Below are 23,990 nucleotides of genomic sequence, written 5' to 3'. Positions count from 1 at the left end.
AGGCTGTGAAAAAGTTAAATAATGACAACCCAAATGAAAAATCCCTCTTTCACTACCGATTTTACATTCTCTGCAAGCTCTCTCAACATTGCACAGACTTCTGCTGTCATCACCCTACTCCTAGAAGAATTCAGAATTCTACTCATTTCAAACAGCAAAATGAAGGTTAAAGGGTGGGAAGAAGAAAAGGGAAGAACAAAAACAAAAATATTTCTCATTCTCTATACACTCAAGAAGACTTACAACTTTTCTCTGAAGGTGACAAAACAGCTTTCACCAAAATTTATAAAAGAAGTTTAATGTTTACTTTTATGCACTCTAAAAGCAGAAATACAAAACAAAAATTAAGGCCAATATTACTATACAGGAGATTTGTAGCACAAGTATTTAGCAACTCTGTGGAGAGATTAGACTAATAAACACTGTAAGAGCTAATGAATAAGTTTGCCTGAGTTCAAAAATATTAGCAATGATTAACATGCCAAAACATAGAAACATATTTGTTAAAATAATTATTTTCTGCTAATAAAATATATATTTTTTAATTGCCAAACCTCTTACATACAGTTGGTTTTTTTTTTTTTAATCCCATTTATGTATATGTAGGTTTTTTGATTTTTCTACACCTGAATATTTAGAAGAAAATCTTCCACTTCTCTATACCTCAGGCTCTTGCACAAACACTATCCACTCAAGTTTTCAAGCTGGCATATTCAGAAGTGATCAAAAGTGAACAATAATTCTATCGTGATTTACTCAACTGCTTTCCTCCACAGCTACCTTTTAAATATCAGGTAAGAATTCATCCTTGTGAAAGAGTAAGAACAAGCAGGTTTGTTCTTTATTATTCATTTCCTGACAAAATCTGCTCCTACAGAATACCAGTCAAGAACACAGAAGATTTTGCTAAATTAAAACAATACATGAACATTTTAAATCAAGCCAGAACTATGTGAAAAATGTATTTCAATGCTGTCACTTAAGAAGCACAGTGACAAATTTTTTCCCATCAATTCATCCCCTCTTCTCATTTTTCTACAACTTTCTCTGAAAGAAGAGGCATACCACTTAACTTCAAAATGTTAAATTTTCAGCTCTTGGAGGAAATATTAATCTAAATGTTTCTGTTAGGTCAGTAGCGTTGTACATGTTCTTTATTTAAACGTTTCTTCAATTGTTCCAGATGTCTTGCATCAATATCCTGTAGAATTAAGACAGTGGCTTTAGACTGAAATGGATTAAACTCTATAGTCATCAAACAACAGAGATCTATCAATTGTTTCTGACATCTTTCTAAACCATCCTTAAGCTTTGGTTGTAAAGCTGGATCTTTTCTCAACATATGCATTTCAGGCACTGAAAATCCTATCAAACTTGTTAGAATATCATCAGCAAAATCTACTTCAAGGTAAGCAGAGCCATCGGAGACTTTAGCTTTTATACCCCAGGACCCATTACTGCTTGTGAGATTTCCAGTAAGAGTTACAATAAAACACTTCACTTTCACAACTGTAACAGTTTCTGGCTTTTTTGCAAGGAGAAGGGAAATGTATGTGAAAGGCGGAGAATCTAAATCGAGATCGCATGCATTTTCTGGTCTGCAAAGAATGGCCTGCTGATCTGCTTCTGGATCAGTTTTTGAGAAAGATACAGGATCCTCGTTCAACTGCCTGCTGTCAGGAGCATGACGGGATTGACAGCTGCTCTCATCCAGGCCTAAATCATTCTGTCTTTCTTCATAAGGAATTTCCAAAAGAACAGTCGCTGAGCTGCAAGCCTGAGATACACTGTTACACTGTAAAAAGCCACTAATACTAGTTCTATCTCCAGTAGATACTGTTCCTCCCAGATTTTTTTGCTTGCTGTTAACTTCTACAGGCTTCTCCCTTATATATCCATCATCTTTTTCAGAAGTTTCATTTAAAGATGAACCATGGGAGCTTTGGTATGTATGTGGAATTCTCTCAGTACTTAAATTTACATTTCCATTCCTGGCAACTGATGGTACTACTTCTAGTTCTCTTTGGATCTCTTCTTCCAAAAGAATGTCATCTTCCAACGGAAAGTCATTTAAAAAGCCATCATCGTACTCCATAAGAGGTGGAGTTTGTTCATCTGAATGAGGCAAAAGACTTACTGATTCCTGTTGCAAAGTATTTTCATTGTGTGTAGTGAGTGAACCTGAGGCTGTACTAAAATTGTTGCTTCTACTCCAGTATCCACTTTCTAAAGATATTTCATTGTTTAAAATAAAATCATTATTTTCATCAAGACTGGCCAAGAGCTCTTCATCCGAAGGGCCTAGAGTTTGTCCTAATTCATCCACAGGACCTAGAACAATTTGTTCATGACCTGCTTGTCCAACAGAATCAGGGTTCTCAGCTTCTCCAAGTAATCCAGCAAGGACCCTTTCCTGAGAATACTCCTCCAGAAGAGCATCCACCTCACCACCCAAGAGTTTTACGTTTTCTGGTTTAAGCAAAAGGACTCCAAGACGATATGCAACATTACCATGCACGGTGATTTTTGTTCCAGGTGGAAGGTTGCTATGGAGGACAGGCACTGGCTCATACTCCATGCCCTGGATTTGATGTATCCCATCAGTTAGCTGCAGCATCAGCATTCGGGTAGGCTTTGCTTCCCAGGGCTTCTGGAATGCCTGAGTATTGGCTGTTACTTCTTCATTTACAGTACTTTTCCCTCTTATTTTCTGCAACTGGGAATATGCCGGTTGGCTAACATCAAGCAATGAGTCAATCTGCAGGGAGTAAAAGCCAGACAACTCTCCTTTGGGGGCATCTAAGATACCAACAGGCAAAACAGGATATTCCAAATCTCTTAGGTCTGTAAACAGCCATTGCTCAAACACCTGCCTGTTAATTTGAGCTTGACTTAAGTTGCCACCACCATTTTCTTCCTGAATCCAATTAATACATGCTTCCAGCCATGTCAAAGGAACTTTAATGTGCCATGTAGATGAAAGCCAGGTTTCCACTCTTGCTGTGACATTAGGCGTAGACATTTTCTTTCAAGCTAAAACAAAATCCAGAAAGACATATTTACACTTCTGACAACAGCTGAATTTGTGACATACCTTTCACTCCTACAATACAGCAATTTGCTCTCATTTAGAAGCCCAGCTATTCTAAGTGTGACAACATAGAAGCATTTTCAACTAGAAACGCTTCCACAGATACTAAAAATAAGTATGCAATTCTAACATTTAAACAAGTAAGCCTCAGCTGGCATGCAGCTTGCTCATGGAGGATCAGTATTTAGACTTCAACACCTAACCCTTCTTGGGGAGTCCTTCTTTCCTAATGATTTAATCAGAAGTACGCAACTGCTTCCCCCTTGCTGTGCATGGAAAGACCAGACCAAAACAAATCTCATGACCAGAGCTACACACAAAAATAGACTTTCCTATTTACTTTTTGTTATCTTCTTCTGAGTGCCGCTGTTAACATTGAATTTACTTCAGGAACTGACCTGAGATTACCATTATCTCCCATTTCGTGAACAGAAGCAGAAGGCCCCATCCACAACACAGATTTGCTCACTCCTGTGGCACCGGAGCTGAGAGCTTCGGGCCCGACCACAGGAAATACCTCTGCTATCTCAAGCCTCAGGGCAGAGTTTGACGGCAACACGTCACGGCAGTCAGCACCTGACGATCACCGGAGGCTAAAAGGCCGCAGCTTTTGCTTAGCTTAGGGAATAGTTGTGTGTATCCAGGCTGTATAACCGTGCCCACAACTATTTCACCCCCAGAACACCCAAAATACACAATACCTGGTTTTAGCCGCTATGTCCTACAGCAACATAAACGAACACCTGCCTCAACACTGCCTAAGGTCCCACCATAGTACCACCGACGTGCGACCGCCTGCGCCGGGCTCGAGGGCTCCCAGCGGGCGTACAGAGACCTCTGCGCATCTCCGACGCATCCCGCACTTACCGCAGCCCCACTGGGGGGGTCATCCCGAGCCCGCGCACCGCGGCAGCCAATCACAGCCGCGATTCGCGCGCCGTTTTAGGCCTCGCGAGAGCCCCGCCCCTGGACGCCGGGCAGCAGGCGGCAGGCGGGGTTTTCTTAGGCGCCATTTTCTTTGCGCGCGACTGGGGTGCCGTCGGTCTCCTTCGCCGTTTCCCGCTGTCTCTGCTGCTCCCGGGGCAGCTTTCCGCCCGGCAGGTAGGAGGACCGGCGGGGCGGCGCGGGACGGCGGGCACTGCGGGCACTGCTGTCCCGAGAACGGCAGGGCCGGCCTCGCCGTGGCGCACTCGGAGGGCGGAGCGGAGCGCTGATCGACAGCGCTCTCCCCCAACGAGGCGGCGGCAGGGCCGCGCGGGGGGGGCGCGGCGGGGCCAATCGCCGGGCCGCAGTGAAGGTGTGCGTCGGCGTTGGGGTTGCACCCCTTTCTCTGCTGTGTGCGCGGGGGCCGGCGGCGGCTGCAGGTAACGTTGGCCCCCCGGCAAGGTGTGGCGGGGGGGGCCTAGCATGCTCGCCGGGCTGGGGGCGGTGGGTGCGGGGAGGCCGGGCCACACTGGGGGGGAGAGAGTGGAGCCGCGCCGCGCCCCTCCGTGACACGGTGAGGTGAAAGGCCCGGGCGGACCGCGGGACTTAGGAGGGTCCCGCGGGAAGCTCGGTGAGGCGGTGCGGAGGAGGAGGAAAGCGGGGCGGCCCCGGCGAGGAGGGGAGGATGCGAAGAGCGGTGGAGGCCCCGCACGAGCGGTGCGGCCGAGACCGGCGGCGTTACAGCGGCTGCTCAGGAGGGCGGGGGAGCGGCCGCCGCCGCCTCCTCCTCCTCCTCCTCCTCCTCTCTGCTCCCGCCCTTGGCAACTCCGCGCCCGGGGCGAGTTGTCGGCAGTTATGGCGGCGGGGGGAGGGCGCTGGCGGCCGCGGCCTGAGCCGAGAGGCCTCGCCGGTACGGAGCGGCGCGCCCCGCGCCGCCGCCTACTTCTTTGCGGAGCCCCTCTTGCCGCTAGGTTGTCCCTGGCGGCGAGGCGAGAGCCGCCAGCCGCCCTTCTTTGTGTTCCCCCGGGCGGGAGAGGGGAGATCTCTTTGCGGCCGCATGGTGGAGGTTCCTCCGTCGTCGGCTCCGCCTAGCAGCGGGCAGGCGCCATTGCAGCCGCCGCCATTTCTGCTGCGCGCCGCCGCCGCCGGGAGCTGCGGCTCGGGCTGCGGGTTACGTAACGGCGGCTGCTCGGGAAGCGGGCGGCGAGGGGAAAGCGGGAGACGGAACCACGTCTGTCTTTCCCGGCGCTGTTTTCGGGGCTGCGGCCGCTTGTGGACGCTTTGTCCTCCTGGTGCTTGTAGAAGAACGTTGCCGTCGTCAAATTAGTGCCACCCGCTCGGTATGAAGAACAGGCACTGTAACGCAGAGCACCCTAAGTACACGTGACGAGGGAGATTTGCTGTGGGTGATCAGTGCAGGAGGCCGGGGGAGATTAAGCCCCGAACCAAGATATTATATTTCATTCCCTTCCCTGCGGTGCTGAAATTCTTGGAATGGTCGGAAGTGGAATAACCGGTGTTCAGATGGGCTGATTGAACCTTGTAAAAATCTCTTTCACCGCATAATAGCGTTTTAGCAGTGTCTGGTTGAGATTCATTAGCTCACACAAGGCAAAGACCAACCTCTCCCAGGAAGGCACTGCTCCACGGCTGCCACCTGTCTCTTACAGTGCGGTTGTAACAAGTTAACAACTGGCTGGGTCTACCTTTAAAAAGTTGAGCTCTCCTTCCTTCTTTCCTTTGTGGAAACCAGACTCTCAGACGTTTGCTGGAAATTAAACAATAAGTTACCAGGGAGATGAGTCGATTGTGTGGTGGTGCTATCTGTAGAAATTATGTTTTGGAAGAAATTAAGTTACGAAATTATTCCTGTCTGGCCTTGCGAGTATTTCCAGATGGACTTAATGAAAGAAGGCATATTAAAATGCCTGCTAGTTAGTTGACACAAGACTTATAAAAAATAATGTTAACAGTTACCAAAAATTTACTGGTTTTTATTTGAAATTATTCAGAATTAAACAGTAGAAGTAGAGGAATTGTATTCTTTTAAGTATCTGAAAATCACAGTTAATAACAGTGATTACTTAAAATGACCAAATGCTTGGCAACGATGATACTTAAGACGATAATTGTTTATTTGTAAGGTTATAGATTTGTTTAATATCACCTCTTAGTGGTGCCTTTGGCCTTCGTATGTTTTCTCATTTATAAAGAAGGGCGTTACAGCAAAAACTTGGGTCAAGCCTCTTTTTTTTTTCTGTCTGTAATGAGAATCATAGCCAGAAGCAAGTCACAGCTCATCTGTGCTGTTTTCATAGGTTTTGGAGGTGATAGGCTGTTGGATTTTGATCCCGCCCAGAATACTTGAGGTTTGTCTCCACAAGGATATATAGCAGCGGTAAGTCCCAGAAGCAGGTATTGATCTTTTCTTTTTCTCTTCAATATAATGCACAATTCGCCTTCCTATGAAATAGGTATTCTAACTCTTGTTCTTCAACAGGTTTTATCTGCCAGCCTAAGAAAAAAAGGTGATGGAGACTGAACAACAGGAGGAGACCTTTACCAACACAGAGACAAATGGTAAATTTTTTCAAGGACTACTTTTTTCTTCTGAATCAGTCTTTTATAATTTAATTGTTTCTAAACATCTTGTAATGCTTTAATTGTATAAAATAAGCATTTATCAGCTCCCGTTTTGCATTCTGCATTAAATCTTTCAATTTCTGTGCCCTGTCTGACTTTTGAAGCATGAAAGTGTGATTTTTCTTTAAATGTTCTAGGGATTGCCTAAATGGCTGCAACTGTGTAAAAATACCAGTAATGTGTCTTAACAGTATTTTTGCATTGCAGGAAGTTAGGGAGGTAGTGCTGAGTTGATTCATGCCAGTTTTTCCAAACAGTGTTTGAAATGCTGCTTTCCTGTTATTTCACCATTATTTCAGTGTTGGACAAGCTACCTTTGAACTTCTTGGTTGAGAGGTTTTCACAGATGTAAATTGTAAGAGGAAATACTGGGCAGGTGATGCTGTATTGTTTGAAACAGCATGTTGCTAATGTGTCACCAAACAAGTGTGTAACATTGACATTTAAATCATGATTCTTAGGTTTTTAAATGGGATCTCAATAACTAATGCAGGCTGGTAATGTAAAAAACTGTTGACCTGTTATGGATACTGAGATTGGACATCAATAATTAGTGTTGGGCTCATAGGAAGTAATGTGTGAGGAGGAGGATAAATTTGGAATTTGTTTCATTTTGTTTTGACTTAGAAAGTTAAATAAATGTTTGTATTTCCCCCCTATGGACCTTTCTACAGGCAAACGTCCTGCAGAAGATATGGAGGAAGAACAGGCCTTCAAAAGATCTCGGAATACAGATGAGATGGTTGAATTGCGTATCCTGCTTCAAAGCAAAGTATGCTATCTTTTTATTATTGCTCTTGTTGTTGCTTATAGTATTACACAAGACAGCTTGGACAAAGTGTAATTTGGGACATAGGTTTAGAAAGAACATGCTTTATTTAATATACAGTAAATAGAAGTATTTCTCAGTGTGCATGGATAGTAGTAAGACTATTGGGATGTAGTTTTCTTCAGTAATTTTTTCAGAGGGTAAGTTCTTCTGTATCTGCTGGTTTATTTATAGAAAACAAATTCTGAAGAAATAAAGCAGTAGAAATGAACAGCTGTTTTTCTTGTGTTTGAGTAGATTGTCATTTTGGAGCAGAGGAGGGGGAAAAGGGTATGTGACTGTGCATTAGTCTTCAAAAAAGAAGCAGTTCAGAGAGTGGTCAGCCAGTGATTGTTAATTGTGTGGGAGCTGAGCTGAGATCTTATTGAGATTTTAGTAACTTTCACTTACAAATTTCCTAAATCTGTTCAAATGCACCAATGGGAAAAAATGTGGGAATAATGCTTTAGGGATTGCAATAGCTTCATGCACTACCGTAAATTCTTGCTGTAAACTTGCTATATATGAATTTCCTCCTCTGCTTACAGTTGTTAAGGATAATTTATGTTGTCTGAAGCGTCTCAGTCTTTTGTGTTGGCACGGGGAAATATCTGAACTCCGTGCAGCATTTCTGACCAGTAATCAAGTTACGTGGAAATGTTTGTGTACTGTTAGCCTCAGGTATGATCTGCATGTAGTCTTTGAAATAACCTGGTAAAAAAAAAAATAAATGTAGTTTTGCAGTTACTTTTCCTTGAGCTCTGCTAGCTTACTTCTGATGCTTCTTTAGAAACATTTAGAAAGTTAGTGATTGTTAATGTTGTCTTTGCTTTTTGCCAAATGCACCCCTCTGAAAAGTCAGTTGACTTAAATAGATGTAAACCAAAGGAAACACTTACAGTTATCAAGAATTGTTTGGAGAGCAAGAGTGAAATTTGTGAACATTGCATAAAAACAACAAAAAAGGTTAAATTAGGGAAACTGCTGATGTTCATGGAATCCTCTTTTTTAAACTTGTAGTCCTAACTGCGGATACATACATGTGAGTTCTAACATAGGCAGAATTGTCTAGACTTAAATTTTGAATTGAAATAATGTTAGTTGTAAAACGAAATGCTTCTCCCTTAGAATTCTAAGTTAGAGTTATTGGTATTTTTCCTATGGAAAATCTTCATTAGTTTGTTTCTATTTGATCCAAACCTTTCAAAAGCAAAACCAACTACACTCCCACTCCTTCACCCCCTGCCAACAGGATACTATGAAAGTAGATACATAATTCTTATTCTGAAGTTCGGAATTGTTGCCAAAATGTGACTTCTGAAAACTCTTTTTTAGAACGCTGGAGCAGTGATTGGAAAAGGTGGCAAAAATATTAAGGCACTTCGTACAGACGTGAGTATACACGAGTTTGAACTAATTTAACACCAATTCTTTCAGAGCACCACATCGAAAGCTTGGTTGCATTCATATTTAGAAATGGGAGCAATTCAACTCTAGACACCAGTAGTCTAGCTACAAGCTATTTGTAGGTGGTTGGAGTAGGAAACTTAGTAATTAAAGCCCAGCTTGACTCATGTGAGAGAAGAGGTTTATATTAAAACCTCTATTCCTTTGAATAGAATTCCACTAAATTACACACTTCAAGTGAGTTAACATCCTAACGAGCAATGCTGATAAAACTTAAAACCCTTAATTGTACCATTTCCCATATGTGTGAATCAATTATAGTGCTGCTGAAATCATTGCAGGTGGCTGGCCTAACCCAGTGATAGAGGAGTTCTTTAACTTCCTTCAAAAAAAAAAGACAAGAACAAACACACGCAACAAAACATGAAAATGGTTTGTCCATTCCTTAACAGCTTGCACGTGAAACACAAAAACAGTAATGTTAGGTTTACTTGATTACAATATGGGCATAGAACAGTAGAGAAACACGATCCTATTACTTGGAAACAACAGTCATGACTTATATGCTTATTCATATTTTATATTGGGTTGACTCTTACAATTAAACACATGTTCAACATTAATGTTATGTATTTATAAAACTTGGCAACGCTTCTTAAATTCTGTTTGTTTACACTCCTGTACTTAACATCAACTACAATTTCAACAATTTTTTCAAGCAAAACTCTGTTCAACACAGTATTTGGCAATGTCTCAGTAGAAATCTGTTCCACCTAAGGTCATAAATACAGCAAGTAGCTTTAAGCTGAAATGGTCAGGAATCATACATATGCTCTCTTTGGCAGCTAGTGGTTTTCTCGTTTTTCTTTTTTTTTTCTTTTTTGTTTTTTTTTTTTTTTTTTGTTGTTGTTGGTTTTTTTTTTTTTTTTTTTTTAAAATAATTAGTAGATCACCTAAGTCCAGATAATTTAGACTGGTCTGGAAAACTAACATTCCCTATTTGCCCAAGGTCTTCGTAGTATCAGTCTTGACAGGTTTTGTGTCTACCCTCATGAGCCAGCCTGCTACTGAAACGTCGTATGTTAAAAGTTAGTTCAGTCAGATAGAGTGACTCATTTTTAAGGTCCACACTGATAAGCCACAGTCATTGTAGCAATCCGTTATTGTGTTAGTCTTCAGAACAACGTAAGCTTGTTTCATTAATTGAGAGTAATGAGTATAGTTTGTATTAAATTAAAATTTATTGCTTTTCCCCCTTTTCCCTCTCCTTGTTTTTTTGGCCATATATCTCCGTTGCCCATGTACTGGATCGTCTTGCCCCTGCGTTGCCCACCATGACGTTGGCCCATCCGCCCCTGAACGCCCATGTGAAAACCCTGGTTGGCTATGCCCAAAAATGTGCTCGTTGCCAAACGGGTACCATACTTGACAACTTCTGATTGAATACCCATGCCCAATGCCAACATCCACGAACGCCAATGACCAATGCAGTACAATGCCAGTGTTTCAGTCCCAGACAGCAGTGGCCCCGAGCGGTATGTCCCAACAGTTTATGCCTCACTGCCTGATTAGAAAGAGAGAAATGTATTTTATTACCTGCCTTTATATAATTAAATAGTATCCCCTTATAGACGGTGTATTGTTTTTTTTCAAGTTTTCTGTCTTATTTTCCCCATTAAGTCTTTTTGTCACTGAACTTTTACGTGAGTTGCCCACCCAAACAATCCACTAATTTTATTTCAATGGAAGGAGCACAGCTTCAAGTGTTGCATATTCGCTGCATTGTAAATCAAATTGTTTCAAAGTAGTCTCTCGCTCTGTCTTTGTGGCCCACCTTGCTCCCTCAACATTGCCTGTTCATAATTATTTCTGATGAAATGCTAACTCTGGTTCACTTTCCTTCACTTCTCATTTGTATTGTCCTTTTTTGTCTTGCATTTGTATTTGTTTTCTTGCAGAGCCCATTAGTAATCTGATTTCTAACTGGTATCATAATCTTACTCCAGATAGATGTTCACCACTTGCATATCCCCACTTATACTACGAGAAGGTGTGCCAGTTTTACCAATGTAACAGCGAGGGTATCCTAAATTAGTGGTGGCGGGGAACATGAATATTCACTTCTGCTTTCAGTTCTGCGTCAATTTCTTGCCCACTTAATCTGAGCCCTTCCAAAAGCCCATTCTCTCTTTCTATCTCTCTCTGTCTCTCTGCAAGACCTACCTAATCTTAAATTTATCATGCATATGTATTGGCTATAAACAAAAATGCATGTGTTCTGAATTCAGAAAACAGGTTTACTTTATTTGGGGTATATTGACTAAGTTCTGCAGTGCAGTAAATCTTGTTAGAATCTTAAGTATCATTATGGATAAAAAATTTACTTCTGCTTGTTCTTTTCACCTTCTCCATATTGTCTGGCACTGTGGGTTCTGACAGCATCTTGAGTATAAGTGCAGATATAGAGACAATTGGAGAAATCTTGAAGAAGATTATCCCTACTTTAGAAGAGGTAAGTTTCTTAACATTTTTGTTCTTATACCCACAAGGATTGCTTTTAGAGTGAGATAATTCTAGATATGCTGCTTTTTAATACATTAAATTAAAAGACTTTTGTTTTCTAAAAAAGGAGCACAACCCTCAAGCTATGTGTTAGTTTTTTGTTTTTTTTTTTTTTGATAGGTGACAGAAAGAGCAGTCTCTAAATACTAAATGAGTATTTGGAGTAGCTTTCCCCTTCCTCCTGTTTCCAGAACACTTGTCTCCTAACTTTCTTTAGTTTCCAGTTTGAAGTACTTGTATTCTCATTTGTACCTTGCCTTGCTTTTGTAACCTTGTTGCACTGTTTGCTGTCTTCTGAAATTGTTAGAGAAAGTTTTGCAATGTCACAAAAGAAGTAAGGAAGATGATCTTTGCATCAGTTCATGTTGAGGCAAGATACTATCATATCAAAGGCAATAAAGGATTACAATTCTGCAATTGATTAAATCATGCTATCATCTTTGGAGGAAAAAAAATTGTCTCTTATTTCCTTCTTTAACGTATATTTCTGACAGTATCAACACTACAAAGGCAGCGACTTTGACTGCGAGTTAAGACTTCTTATCCACCAGAGTTTGGCAGGAGGAATTATTGGTGTCAAGGGTGCTAAAATCAAAGAACTCAGAGAGGTACTGCTTCCTTTTCTTCCAAGATTTGGTTTTTGTTCTGTGTGTTTTGTGTTCATAAAGTGCAAATGTAGGTATCCTCTGGTGGATAGTTCCTTGTTACCACAATGTGTGTGACTTCTGTATCCTGAGATGAATTTTTATTGGAAACATTCAGAAGTAAAGAGATGATTAATAATAGAGCCTCGTACTTCTCTTCAAGCTTTTAAGCAATGTTACTGGTAGGATAGTGTTTATAAAGGACCCTTCTAAATTTAAAAAGTTCATCACTCCTGGAAGGATCCTACTGCATAGGCTTAGATTCCTTGGGGTGAGTGGCTGGACATGCAGAATGATTTAAGATGAATCCATGTCTACACACTCTCATTATGATAATGCAGTAGATGTTTGAATATCTATCTAAAACTTGAAGACTGTTGTTTTCCTTCAGTGAAGGAATGAAGGTTTTGTTCAAAACAGCTAATGGTTTCTGTGAACTTAAAAGACCTTTGTTCTCTGTCCTTTCTTGGTTTGTGTGAGAGGCAATTTCAGATCAGTTCATGTATAAGCTGACAACTCTCTGTGTATGCTGACAAAGACAAGGTGGTTAGGCATGTAATCCTAGCAGCATCGGTGTCTTGTATCCAAAGCATGTTTTCCTGAAAGTTAATAAAACCTGTAATCTTGCAGTGGATGTGTGATCCTTATGTTAGTATGTAGTTTAACAGTGGTATACACTAGCCATAAAAAACAAAGGGGAAATAATGAAATATATAATTACAGAGCTTTAAAACATACATTGCTAAAATTTAAATTTATTGTGAGAACTCAAAAGTAGAAAGTACTTAAAATAACTAGAAATTCAGTTGCCTTTTGAATTGTTTATTTAAAAGCACTTTAGTGGACATTCTAACCATTTTATTGTCAAGGAGTTTATAAAATTTATATTATTTCTGAGTCTTGTATTTTCTTTTCAATAGAACACTCAAACCACCATTAAGCTCTTCCAAGAGTGCTGCCCTCATTCAACTGACAGAGTGGTGCTTATTGGTGGAAAACCTGATAGAGTTGTTGAATGTATCAAGATCATTTTGGATCTTATCTCTGAGGTAATGTTTATTACATTTGATTTTATTCTTCTTTTGGCATTCCTGAAAACAGTAGGAATCACTTGGTTGGAACATTAGATCTTTCAGTTTCAGTTGAATTCTGTACCTCCTACTTTTGCAGTAGCTAAGTGCTGAAATGTGAAGTTTTGAAGTAGTTGCTGTTTTCCAGAATTGGGATGCACTTAAGCAGTTTCTATACTAGTGGGACATTATTCATGCTTCACTTAACATTAATGCAAAAATTGAAAATCAGTGCAACTGATAAGTAATAGCAGTTCCTCTATCATCAAATTTAGAGGAAACTCATCACTTCTTCCTTTCTTACAAGCATTGTGAAATCAAAAATAAGATCTAAATGCATAAATTCACTTCTATACATGTAATATATTTAAATATGCTCATTATAATGGTGCTAACTTCTTGTTTCTTTATTTTAGTCTCCAATAAAAGGACGGGCTCAGCCTTATGATCCCAACTTTTATGATGAAACATATGACTACGGTGGCTTCACTATGTTTGATGATAGAAGGGGACGCCCAGTGGGTTTTCCTATGCGTGGGAGAGGAGGTTTTGATCGAATGCCTCCTGGCCGTGGTGGTCGACCTATGCCTCCATCAAGAAGAGATTATGACGATATGAGCCCTCGTAGAGGACCTCCACCACCTCCACCAGGTCGTGGTGGCAGAGGCGGCAGCAGAGCTCGTAATCTTCCCCTTCCTCCTCCTCCACCTCCTCGTGGCGGGTGAGTTGTTGCATAAATGCACTTTATAAAAGTCAAGTTGTATTGAATTGTGTTCAGGTTCCCAGTGTTCATAGCGAAGATTGTGTATATAGTCCTCTGAGGCACTTTGAAATGTATTGGAATTTATTTTTTTGTACTGTAGCATGCAGGCTGCTAGAACAGTGACCATTGTAGGGTTCTTTAGGTCATTCACTATCTTGCTAAAGTAGTTACATTTTATGAATGTGAAAATTTGAACGAGAATGTAGGAAACCAGTTTATGATGTGATTTATGTGATGTTTTTTCATTTCAGAGATCTGATGTCTTACGACAGAAGAGGCAGACCAGGAGACCGTTACGATGGAATGGTAGGAGTTTAAAATTCACATTCTTACATTTTTATAAGCAGAGTTCAGCACATGACTGTCTGAAGGTACTGTTGCTGAACACAAGCACTTGCATAGTCTTTTCTCTATAAAAGCAGTCCCTCCTCCAAAGGAGTGTTTATAAGATAAGGACTATGTAGGACAGTAACCTTAAGCTCCCTTGTTGCTTCCTTCTGCCATCGGTGTCACAGCAAGTTCTACTGTGCTTTATCATGCACTGACTTTTAGATTTTCGTTTTAGAGAAAATCACAGAAGCAGGAGATGCTAAGCTTTTCAAGTAAAGAATGCATGTCAAAACAATTACCTTATTTTATTCATGGAAGGCGTAACACCCATGTTAAAAAGGCAACTAAAAATCAATAGTATTTTATATTTTGTTTACTGAACTTTATTATAGTAAGTTAAGTACGTTTGACCATATTAGTGCTAATATCTGCTTGGGAGGGAGGGGGAAGGAGGGTGGAATTATAGTTTATGGAAACTTTTAAAACTACCATGACATGCAATTTCACCAGCAATCATCTGTAGTTGAAATAGATTCCTCTACTTGTAATAGGAAGAAAAATCATAGCTGTCTGTGGTAACGTTTTTTTTTTTTTTTAGCTTTGTTAGGTACCTTTCTTAAAATGACAAATGACAGAGATGAGATTTTTTTTTTCAGATTTTTAAAAAATATTCTTCAAATTAATGAATGAAGAAGAAATAAAGAGGAAATATCAATAAGTGGCTTTTACACTCTCTTCCTCCTGGGAGTAAGAGTTACTGGATGAACATATTACAGGGATGCTAGGTACTCACTGGAAGTGTTGAAATTAAAGTGTTGCACGTAACAGACACTGAGAAGTGTTGCCTGCACTACTTAATGTCCTAATAAACCGGAAGAATCAAGAAATAACCAAAATAATTATTTACATGTATTCATAGGTTGTCAAAGCTGAGTTTTTGTGTTTTCATATTTACAGTTCGTGAAGCTGATCACAAATACATATAAACATGGCAGCTTGCCCTTTCTTGGGTATTTGGTTCAGCAGTCTTGCTTAGCTTTATTTCCAAGTGGTAATGTGTTCTAGCTTTGTTCCCTAGTTCAGTTCCCTGTTCAGCTAGAATAGAAAAACTGTATGGACTCCTGTTTGGTCTGTTAATCTGAAAGTTGGCCTTTACCTTCTTGACTTGAATGTCCATAAGAAAGTGGAATCACATCCGTTCATTTTCATAGACCAAAAACACTGCTTTCGTGTATTGTATAGATAAAACAAATAGGCAACAGTAGATGCTCTTCTCAGGCAGACATCTCCAAAATCTTAGCAATGTGAAATGTTGTATTTTGCCAGTTCCATTTTCTAGTAAAGGAATAAATTTGCAGTAGTTAAAAGACCACTGAGGCTGAATGTTGAACCATTGATTTTTGGGATGCTGAGAGAAGACATTAACAGCCTTATAGATTTTGAGATGAAAATAATTTTCATTTTAAAATAATGTTAGTTTTCCTTGCCTGGCTTACAGTTTAATTGTGTGCTGCTTTTGCAAGGGTTCATTTGACATACTACCTGTGTTCTGAAGGTTTTTTCTTTTTTCTGAAGGACAGGTTTGTATTGTTTATCCTAAATAACTATACATTGCAGGCTGTAACTACTCCAGAACCATGAGAACTATTCAGACAATTGGAAAAAAAAAATTGAGTATGTTCTTTCTTTTTTAACACTGCTATTCCCGTGGCTCTTTCAAATACATAAATACACACAAACCTATCAGCAATGGTTGTGGATGAACCCCAGTAGGCAAGGAAGTAGCACACAGCCACTTGTTCATTCCCATTCTGCTGTGGATAGGTGGAGAATTGGGAGGGTGAAAATGTGAACTTGTGGATAAAGATTAAAGATAGTTCAATAGATAAGGCAAAACCTGCACACACGAAAAAAAAAAAACAACTAAGGAATTCATTTAGTGCTTCCCAATGACTGGCAGATATTCAGCCATTTCCAGGAAAGCAGAATTCCATCAAAACTAATGGTTTCTTGGGAAGATAAACCAGTAGGAGGACTTTGGGAAATGCTCCTTTCACTTCCGTCCACTCCCAGCTTTTGTTTCTGAGCTCAGTATTGTATAGTGTGGAATATCCTTCCATTTGGTCGGTTTGGTTTTGCTGCATTTCAACTACTTGTGCACCTCCAGCCTGCTCACTGGAGGAGCAATGTGAAAATCAGAAAAGACCTTGTTTCTGTAAGCACAGCTCATTAGTCACTAAAAAATATAGTTATCAGGTTGTTCTTACCAAAAACCTAAAGCATAAACCTAAGGCCATAGTATCATACAAGCTACTGTATGATACTGTTAGCTCCATCTCAGCTCAAGCTGGTAGAAAAATGGATAAGCATGAAGAGCCACTTTATTTGCTCTGTTTCCGCTCTCCCCCTTTTAGCTTAACTAATAATTTTTATAGTGGTAAACATTATAAATTGAGGTTTATAGAGAATTAAAATGAAATACATCTCTTAAATGGGCTGCGTCTTCAGAAACTTTCATGGAGTGTATCTCCATTGTTGAGGTACTTTGCTCCTTCAGATGATTCCTAGTTATTTTTTTTTTTTTTAACTTAGGTATGTGTATATACTTACTGTGTAAACACTGCAGTAAAAGTTCATACGCTTCTGAATGCAAATACTATTAATGTTTAAGACATTTGATACAAACCAGTAAAAATCAGTAAAGGAAGAATATTTTACATCTCTTTTATTTACCTGAGTAGTGGAAAAAATGAAAAATTCTAGAATGGATAAAAGTTAAAAAAACAGGTTTTGACATTCACAAGGACTGCATGCATCTTCTGTAATAAGCAATAAGAGTTAATACATTATTATTTATATGGCACTTATACTGCCTTGCCCAGCCAATGTTTCATCTGATTTCCATTCTAGTACCAGTAGTTGCTAGCACCAGTAAGTCTATAGACTAGAGGATTTGATTATGTATCTTAAGACATGCAGCTAGGGTTTTAGAAGCTGTTTTAAATTGTGAGGTGAACTTTCTATCTGTATGCTGCTTATGTTCTGTGTTACGCGTCATTTTTAACTCTGCAAAGGTCTATGCCTTAATAGTAGTTTGGAAACTATATTTTTATAATCTCCTGTTAATCTTTTTCAGTCCTTTCTATATAATTCTGAAAGTTCTATATATTGTGTGTTGTAAAAACAAATTAAATTTCTGTAATGTATGTAGATAGGAAGCAGTATATTGCTAAAATATTGGTTATATTAGGTAAATAGAAATTAATTAGTAGAATATGAGAAGCAGTGTCCTTGACCTGCTCTTGGCATCAAGGTGATCTCTGATAGTTTAGCATTAATAAACATTTTTTAAAAACATACAGGATAAATGTTATTTTTATATCAGAATAACACTTTTTCATGTATAAATTTAGTACTTTAAGAAGAGGTTTAAAAAAGAAAAAAAACAAAAAATAAGTCTGTTCATGCTTTGCTGCTAGTTGTCTGTCTATTTATGTTAGAGGAAAATACGTTACACTGCAGTAGAAGTGAGAGAGAAAGTTGAAAGTAAAAGGTAACAAGTCTTGTAATTTGTCTAAGCCTCGTACTTTTTTTTGTCTGTATTGTACTACAGGTAGTTCAGGAAAGTGTTCCTTGGTATCAGCTTATATTGGGTTTGGTTGCATCTAACCTTTAAGTCTCTGAGATGTAGACTTAGACATGTTCTTCCTCTTTTCCTCTTATGTTTTGCCTGGAAGATGATGCAGTGTCATGTAGATGCCTGTGATGACATGCAGCCCCCAGAGCTGGTGAGTGTCCCTGGTCTTTTTTTCCAAGAATTTTCATTGAATTTGCTAAGTGATAACAAGTTTTTTTTGAGCTTGAATATGGTCAGTGGCAGTTTTCATCTGTTGAAAATAGTAAATCTTCTGACTCAGAATTTTCTGGCAACTTGTCCTAACAGTGTGTCATATACATGTTCTGTTAATAGAAATATGAAAGTATGTAGCATTACAGTCAGAAGACAGGAATTTTTTCTGTTCCATTGTATCTTTTATAACCTGCTTTAGTGTTTTAAACAGTAATATTTAATCCATAACTGATGCATTATAATTGCAAATATTTAGGATATGTATTTTGTATTGATTCTGTTTTTTGCTTTCTCCTTTATCAAATAGGAAATATTAAAAGTTGCCTCTTATTGTTTGTGTACTTGAGAATACTCAGTTTGAACAACAGGTTTTAGGAAGGAAAGTTCTGACAGGATTCATCAAGTATTTGTACTGTCCAGAAATTGTCAAAAGTGATGGTAGACGTTACACATCAGTTCTTAGCTCACGCAGACACTGCAGTTGTACTACTTAACTGCTGTCAAATTTATTTGCTGTCCCACAGTCTTGGAAGGAGTAGCAGAAATGAAGATTTTTCTTTATAGCAGTTTGGCCTAAGAAAGGGCTTGTGTATTAAACAGCAGCAGAGATGTGTTTGTAAATCTGCAGCATGCTATCTGATTGCTCTCTGAATTAAGTCTGAAACGGTGCCCTTTCTTTTCTTATTTATTACATGTATTTCTTATTACAAGCTCTGATACGCTTATTATAATCTGTGCTGCTAAACAGTATGATTACACTATATAGATGACTCTAAAACAGTTACAGAGGTGAAGGAAGTAGGACTGTTTGAACTGGAAAAGAGAAGGCTTGGGAGGGATCTCATCAACGTATGTAAATACTTAAAGCTAAGAGGATGAAGCTAGGCACTTTGCAAAGGTACCTGGATCAATTACAAGAGACAGTGGACAAAAACTGGAACACAAGAAGTTCCCTCTGAACACCAGGCAGCACTTCTTTACTGTGCTGGTGACAAGGCATTGGGACAAGTCGCCCAGAGAAAATGTGGAGTCTCCTTGGAGATCAGAAGCCGCTTGGATGTGTTCCTGGGCCCCCTACTCTGGATGTTCCTGCTGGGCAAGGGTTGGAGCTGGTGGACCCAGAGGTCCCTGCCAACCACAACCATTTTGTGATAAGCTGAAGAATTTGGTACAAATAGCTTTAATTTTGGTGTTCCAAGAAAGTAGAAGATAGTTTTTTTGAGAGAAGTGGTTGCATTACAACATTCTCAGTCTGGTAGTTGTGATGGGTTGACCTTAGCTGGCTGCTAGGCTTTGTCTCAGCTGTGCTCTCACTTTTCCTCCTCAACAAGACAAAGGCAGAAACTAAGATTAAAAAGCTCATGAGATAAAGACAAGGAGACAAATTATCAAGTATTGTCACCCAGTTTGGGGAAAATTCATGTTGCTTATTGCCTTGAAACTGCAAGAATGGTGAGATAAGAAAAACTAAACTAAAAATACCTTCCCTCTGAAATCATCTTTCCAGACTTAATTTCAGTCCTTCATTCTTGTCTCTTTCACCTCCTTCTCGGCCTAAGCAGTGCAGGGAGGATGGGCTTTGGTGGGTGGTAGTCACCTCTTTAACAGTTCCTCCCTGCCACTCCTTCCTCCTCTCACTTTTCTTTGCTCCATAATATGGGACCTCGACTGGTTTACTGTTTTTCCTTGACTACAGCAAGGCAGGTCCTTTGCACAGGCAGTTCTTCATGATCTGCTTCAGAATGAGACTTCTCAATGGGGTACCAATCCTTTGGGAACAGACTGCTCCAGTATGTGTCCTCTGCCGGACACACGTTCCTACCAGAAAAACGTGTTTCTGTCTGAATTCCTGACATGGGCAGTAGTTCCTGCCAGGGGGAACTCCTTTGCAGGCTCTCTGCACCCTGCAGTTTCCTTCAGGGCATGTCTGCCTCCTGTGGTATGGTGTCCTCCACAAACTGCAGTTTGGATATTGGCTCTCACATGATCCTCCGTAGACTGTAGTGAAGTAAACGATGATCTCCTTCACAGACTGCGGAGGAATCTGCTCTGGTGGTCTAGAACACTTCCTGCCCATAGTACCATACTGTAGTCCTTCTATCCTTGGTGTCTGCAGTAATCTCTCTTGCATCTTTCCTTTGTTATTCCTCTTTCTCACAGCTGGTACATGGCATTTATTTACTTACCTACTTCCCTTTCTTAAATATGGCATCACAGAAGTGCCACAGAATCTGCTGGTAGGTTCAGCTCTTGCCAGCAGTGGGTTGTAGGTGTTTTGGAGTCAGCTGGAACTGGCTGTATCTGGGCACAGAAGCAGTTCTGGTTTCTTCTCACAGAGGCCATTTCAGCATCTAAATTCCAGAAATTAAATTCTAAAGAAATGCCTTTATAGGAAAAGAATAAAATAAGGTTTTGTGCATTTAGAAGGCACTGAATGAAATGAAACACTTCGATATCAAGTACTAGTCTGAATCCTAAAATATGCCAGGAGTGCTTATTACAGTGGTTTGGATTTGATATATGGTGTTTTAGCAGAACAGAAGTAACTCATGTCATGTTTGAAGAAAGACTTTTAAGAAAGAAAGGACTATAGCATAACTGAGAGGCAAGTTACAGAGGTGTATTTAGAGTTATGTTTTAAGATATAGATGAATGGAGTAGGAGGGCTGACAGTCACTGGTATACTTTTGGTGACCAAAATGAGGCTTTTCTCTCTCCTGAGCTATATTGATAGTATTAATGAAGCTGTTCTCAAATCTCTTGATTTGAAAGTTCATAGTAGGTAAGCATTGAGCTGTCTACCAGCAAATGAATTAGAAAGATTGCTTGATAAACTGCTCTGTCTAGATCGTTAATCTCATTTTCTGTCTCACCTTCTTGAAGTTTTTGACAAGGCAGGACAAGAGGTTAATGAGGTTTGCACCTCTTTTGTTTCTTCTTGCCATTAGAGGTTTACTGGGGAAAGACTGTTATATTTTAGCACTTCTATATTGCTAGTAACGGGGGAGTACGGGGAAGGGGGTATTAAGATTTATGTATAAAATAAGCTCAGAGTTAACAGTGTGTTACTTAAATTGTAAACATGTTAATGAAGCGTGTAAGTAATGAACAGTATCTTTCTCTTTCTGTTACAGTTTGAGGGTGGCTCTGGATATGGTAAGTTTTTATACAGAACCTTGATACTAACTAATTATGAAGTTTCAAAGGGCTTGATACATACATTTAAATCAGACTATTCTTATGCAGGAGGACGTGGTTCATATGGAGATCTTGGAGGACCTATCATCACAACACAAGTAACGATTCCCAAAGATGTAAGTAAAGTGATCTTGCTTTTAATTTGTTTATTTAAGATAAAGTCACAGAGATATTCAGAGCAATTTTAATAGTTAATATCAAATAATAGGAATGGTCCATGCGACTTCTTTTTAAAATGCCAGTTCTCCAATTTTATCCCTTCTGCATTTATGTACTTGGTATTGGGGGGGGGGAATGTTTTGAGACTGTAAAGAAGGAAGCTGCCATTGCAGCTCTTAAAATTAAACTCACATGCAAACACTGCTGGGATTTTTCCAATAGTTGTTATGTCAAGATATATCAGTAAATGAACGCTTTGCTCTTTCCCTTAGCTGGCAGGATCTATTATTGGAAAGGGAGGCCAGAGAATCAAGCAAATACGGCATGAGTCTGGAGCTTCAATCAAAATTGATGAACCACTAGAAGGCTCAGAAGATCGGATTATAACTATTACGGGAACACAGGACCAGATACAAAATGCACAATATTTACTGCAGAACAGGCAAGTTGAAGTTTAATGTTGTTCTCACTGTCAGTTTTAAATTGATTTTTCTTTTTTCCTGGTACATTTTAAGCTTCTTCTTTGTAATAGAGTTCTTCGAAGGCAGGTTTTAAGTAACTGTTTGAACCTAACTTCTCCAGTGATAGTTCTGCCTTGATTCTCCTCTGTTTTCCATTCTAACTAAAATGAAGACACCCTCAAAACTAATTTGCTGGAAGACATCTTAACCAAGCAGTCCTCTCATTTTTGGTGAAAACTGCTGCAAATCAAACAAAAAAACACAAACAAACTACTTGTAATAAATTACATAGAGCCTGTAGAAAATGTAGAAGATTTCAGTGGATGTTGGTCTAGTTCTGTGTGGAAGACTAGTGATTTTGTTGTTTTTAGATAATTAAATTGACAACAAATCACAGTCTGCCATATGGCACAGATCATGCCTCTACAGGACAAGTTGAAATCAGGACAATTTGGTGCTGTTAAGCAGCATTTCACACCTTGCTAGTGTTACTTTGTCATTTCTGCCAAATGCAAATAACAGCTTCAGGTACAATTGGCTAAGTTTTGCTTTATTAACATGTTAGCTATCATTTAATGTTTAACTTCAGTGTTCAGCTTCAGATCACTAATTCTTAAGTGTGCCTAAAATATTCATATATGTGTGTATATATATATATATATATATGTATATATATATATAATTACTAGCAGTTAATCTTTTGTAACTATTTTTTAATGTATTACAAGTTCTTGAAATGTAATCTGTTTTAAGAATGTCATTGTTAATGTTGATGCAAGATATATGGTCAATCATTCTAATACATGCTTTTTTCTTTTTCTTTTATAGTGTGAAGCAGTATGCAGATGTTGAAGGATTCTAATGCAAGATTATTTTTTCTTTTTTATAGTGTGAAGCAGTATTCTGGAAAGTTTTTCTAAGACTAGTGAAGAACTGAAGGAGTCCTGCAACCTTATTTTTTTTTTTTATCTGCTTCTGTTTAAAAAGCCAACATTCCTCTGCTTCATAGGTGTTCTGCATTTGAGGTGTAGTGGAATCTTTGCTGTCCACCAGATGTAATGTTTTAGTTCCTTACAAATATTTTGGGGGAGGGAAAGGGCGCGTGAGACTAACATTGAAATTTTGAAACAGCAGAGAGAGTGAATATCCTTTTTGTTCACTGTTGGTGGTAAATTGTAACGTTTCTTTGTAACTGTTGTGAACACCCTGCTTTTATGTACACTGTACCTTTTGAAGGGGGAGAATACTGGTAGTCCACGTGTCCTTGGCATCCTTCAAGAGCAGTGTGCAGAATGTAATGCTCTTTTATAAGAAACATTTTTGATTTTTCAATAAATTTAGTGAATCTATTCTTGGTAGTCATCTCTCTTTAGATATAAATAAGGTAATATCTAAAATCAATACACCCTTTTATTTCCACCCACAAGAAAATGCGTAAGTGAAATTTGCTGTTAAGCTTGCTTTTATGCTTCTTTGATATAGATGGAGCTATGTGGGATTTTTTTTTTAACAATGAGACTGTGTGAAGCAATGGCTCAGCTTTGCTTTGCTCCTTGGGGATAAAATGCAAAAACGTTCATGTGAACTTAGTGTAAAATGACTTTCTGCAAGCGTTTGGCCCTCTTTGCAGTACCTCTATATATTGGTGACAGTATATAAATAAAATATTTAAGAACATTGTGATGTCACTGAGTAAGCAGTGGTAAAGCACACTGGTTCTAGACAGCTCGCTTAATGCAAACAACACTTAGAAATGGCAGTTGGTTAGCTGTTCTCGGAGCTTTCATTTGTATGAGGTAGACATTCTTATGAATTGGCAAAGCAACAGTATATAACTCTGTAACTTGTTTTTGTTGTATACAAAATTTAACCTTGTTTGGTTTCCCTGCTGTATGTTTAATGCCATAGAAAATATGTGAGAAATAAAAAACGAAAAAAAAAAAGCCTCTTGAATATCTTGTGTAATACCTTTGTATTTATAGTTTGAGTCTAAATTTCACTTCCTAAATAAATAACAAAAATAAATTAAAAACTGCAAACCGATTTGCATATACGTATGAGTGGATTCTTTGTTTCCCTT

General features: G+C 39.2%; 2 protein-coding genes across 8 annotated transcripts; one reads left to right on the top strand and one right to left on the bottom strand.

Annotated features, from left to right (window-relative positions):
- Positions 1 to 277: 277 nt before the first annotated feature.
- RMI1 (RecQ mediated genome instability 1) lies at positions 278 to 4,097 on the bottom strand. Of its 3 annotated transcripts, none has more exons than XM_085213768.1 (2): positions 3,959 to 4,097; positions 278 to 3,033 (listed from the first exon to the last, which is right to left on the bottom strand). In XM_085213768.1, exon 2 carries the CDS (start codon positions 3,020 to 3,022, stop codon positions 1,133 to 1,135), a length of 1,890 nt encoding a protein of 629 aa, XP_085069894.1. In that variant the 5' UTR covers positions 3,023 to 3,033; positions 3,959 to 4,097; the 3' UTR covers positions 278 to 1,132. The 3 variants fall into 3 exon arrangements, with proteins under 3 accessions (XP_085069894.1, XP_085069895.1, XP_010724093.1); XM_085213769.1 differs by having other exon boundaries at positions 3,839 to 3,970; XM_010725791.4 differs by lacking the exon at positions 3,959 to 4,097 and adding an exon at positions 3,793 to 3,952.
- HNRNPK (heterogeneous nuclear ribonucleoprotein K) lies at positions 4,054 to 23,953 on the top strand. 5 transcript variants are annotated; one of them, XM_085213771.1, is made up of 16 exons: positions 4,054 to 4,192; positions 6,334 to 6,413; positions 6,516 to 6,595; positions 7,321 to 7,430; positions 8,802 to 8,858; positions 10,365 to 10,408; positions 11,313 to 11,385; positions 11,930 to 12,043; positions 13,000 to 13,128; positions 13,566 to 13,870; positions 14,164 to 14,218; positions 17,980 to 18,030; positions 21,227 to 21,248; positions 21,324 to 21,406; positions 21,722 to 21,891; positions 22,739 to 23,953. In XM_085213771.1, the coding sequence occupies exons 3-16, from the start codon at positions 6,547 to 6,549 to the stop codon at positions 22,770 to 22,772; spliced, it is 1,296 nt and encodes a 431-aa protein (XP_085069897.1). In that variant the 5' UTR covers positions 4,054 to 4,192; positions 6,334 to 6,413; positions 6,516 to 6,546; the 3' UTR covers positions 22,773 to 23,953. The 5 variants fall into 5 exon arrangements, with proteins under 5 accessions (XP_085069897.1, XP_085069900.1, XP_085069899.1 ...); XM_085213774.1 differs by lacking the exon at positions 4,054 to 4,192 and adding an exon at positions 4,329 to 4,455 and having other exon boundaries at positions 7,333 to 7,430; positions 22,800 to 23,953; XM_085213773.1 differs by lacking the exon at positions 4,054 to 4,192 and adding an exon at positions 4,329 to 4,455 and having other exon boundaries at positions 7,333 to 7,430.
- Positions 23,954 to 23,990: the final 37 nt, after the last annotated feature.

The sequence above is a fragment of the Meleagris gallopavo genome, chromosome Z, assembly GCF_905368555.1.
Source record: "Meleagris gallopavo chromosome Z, MGAL_WU_HG_1.1, whole genome shotgun sequence".
Taxonomy (NCBI): Eukaryota; Metazoa; Chordata; class Aves; order Galliformes; family Phasianidae; genus Meleagris; species Meleagris gallopavo.
Note: the sequence above shows the minus strand (reverse complement) of the source record. Positions and strands in the feature narration are given on the sequence as shown.

Bases quoted from the DNA above. Each gene is read 5' to 3' on its own strand.
- RMI1 (XM_085213768.1), bottom strand. From the start codon at position 3,022: ATGTCTACGCCTAATGTCACAGCAAGAGTGGAAACCTGGCTTTCATCT.
- HNRNPK (XM_085213771.1), top strand. From the start codon at position 6,547: ATGGAGACTGAACAACAGGAGGAGACCTTTACCAACACAGAGACAAAT. The intron at 7,431-8,801 runs GTATGCTATCTT...ACTCTTTTTTAG, and splicing joins GTATCCTGCTTCAAAGCAAA to AACGCTGGAGCAGTGATTGG. The intron at 8,859-10,364 runs GTGAGTATACAC...TGACCAATGCAG, and splicing joins TTAAGGCACTTCGTACAGAC to TACAATGCCAGTGTTTCAGT.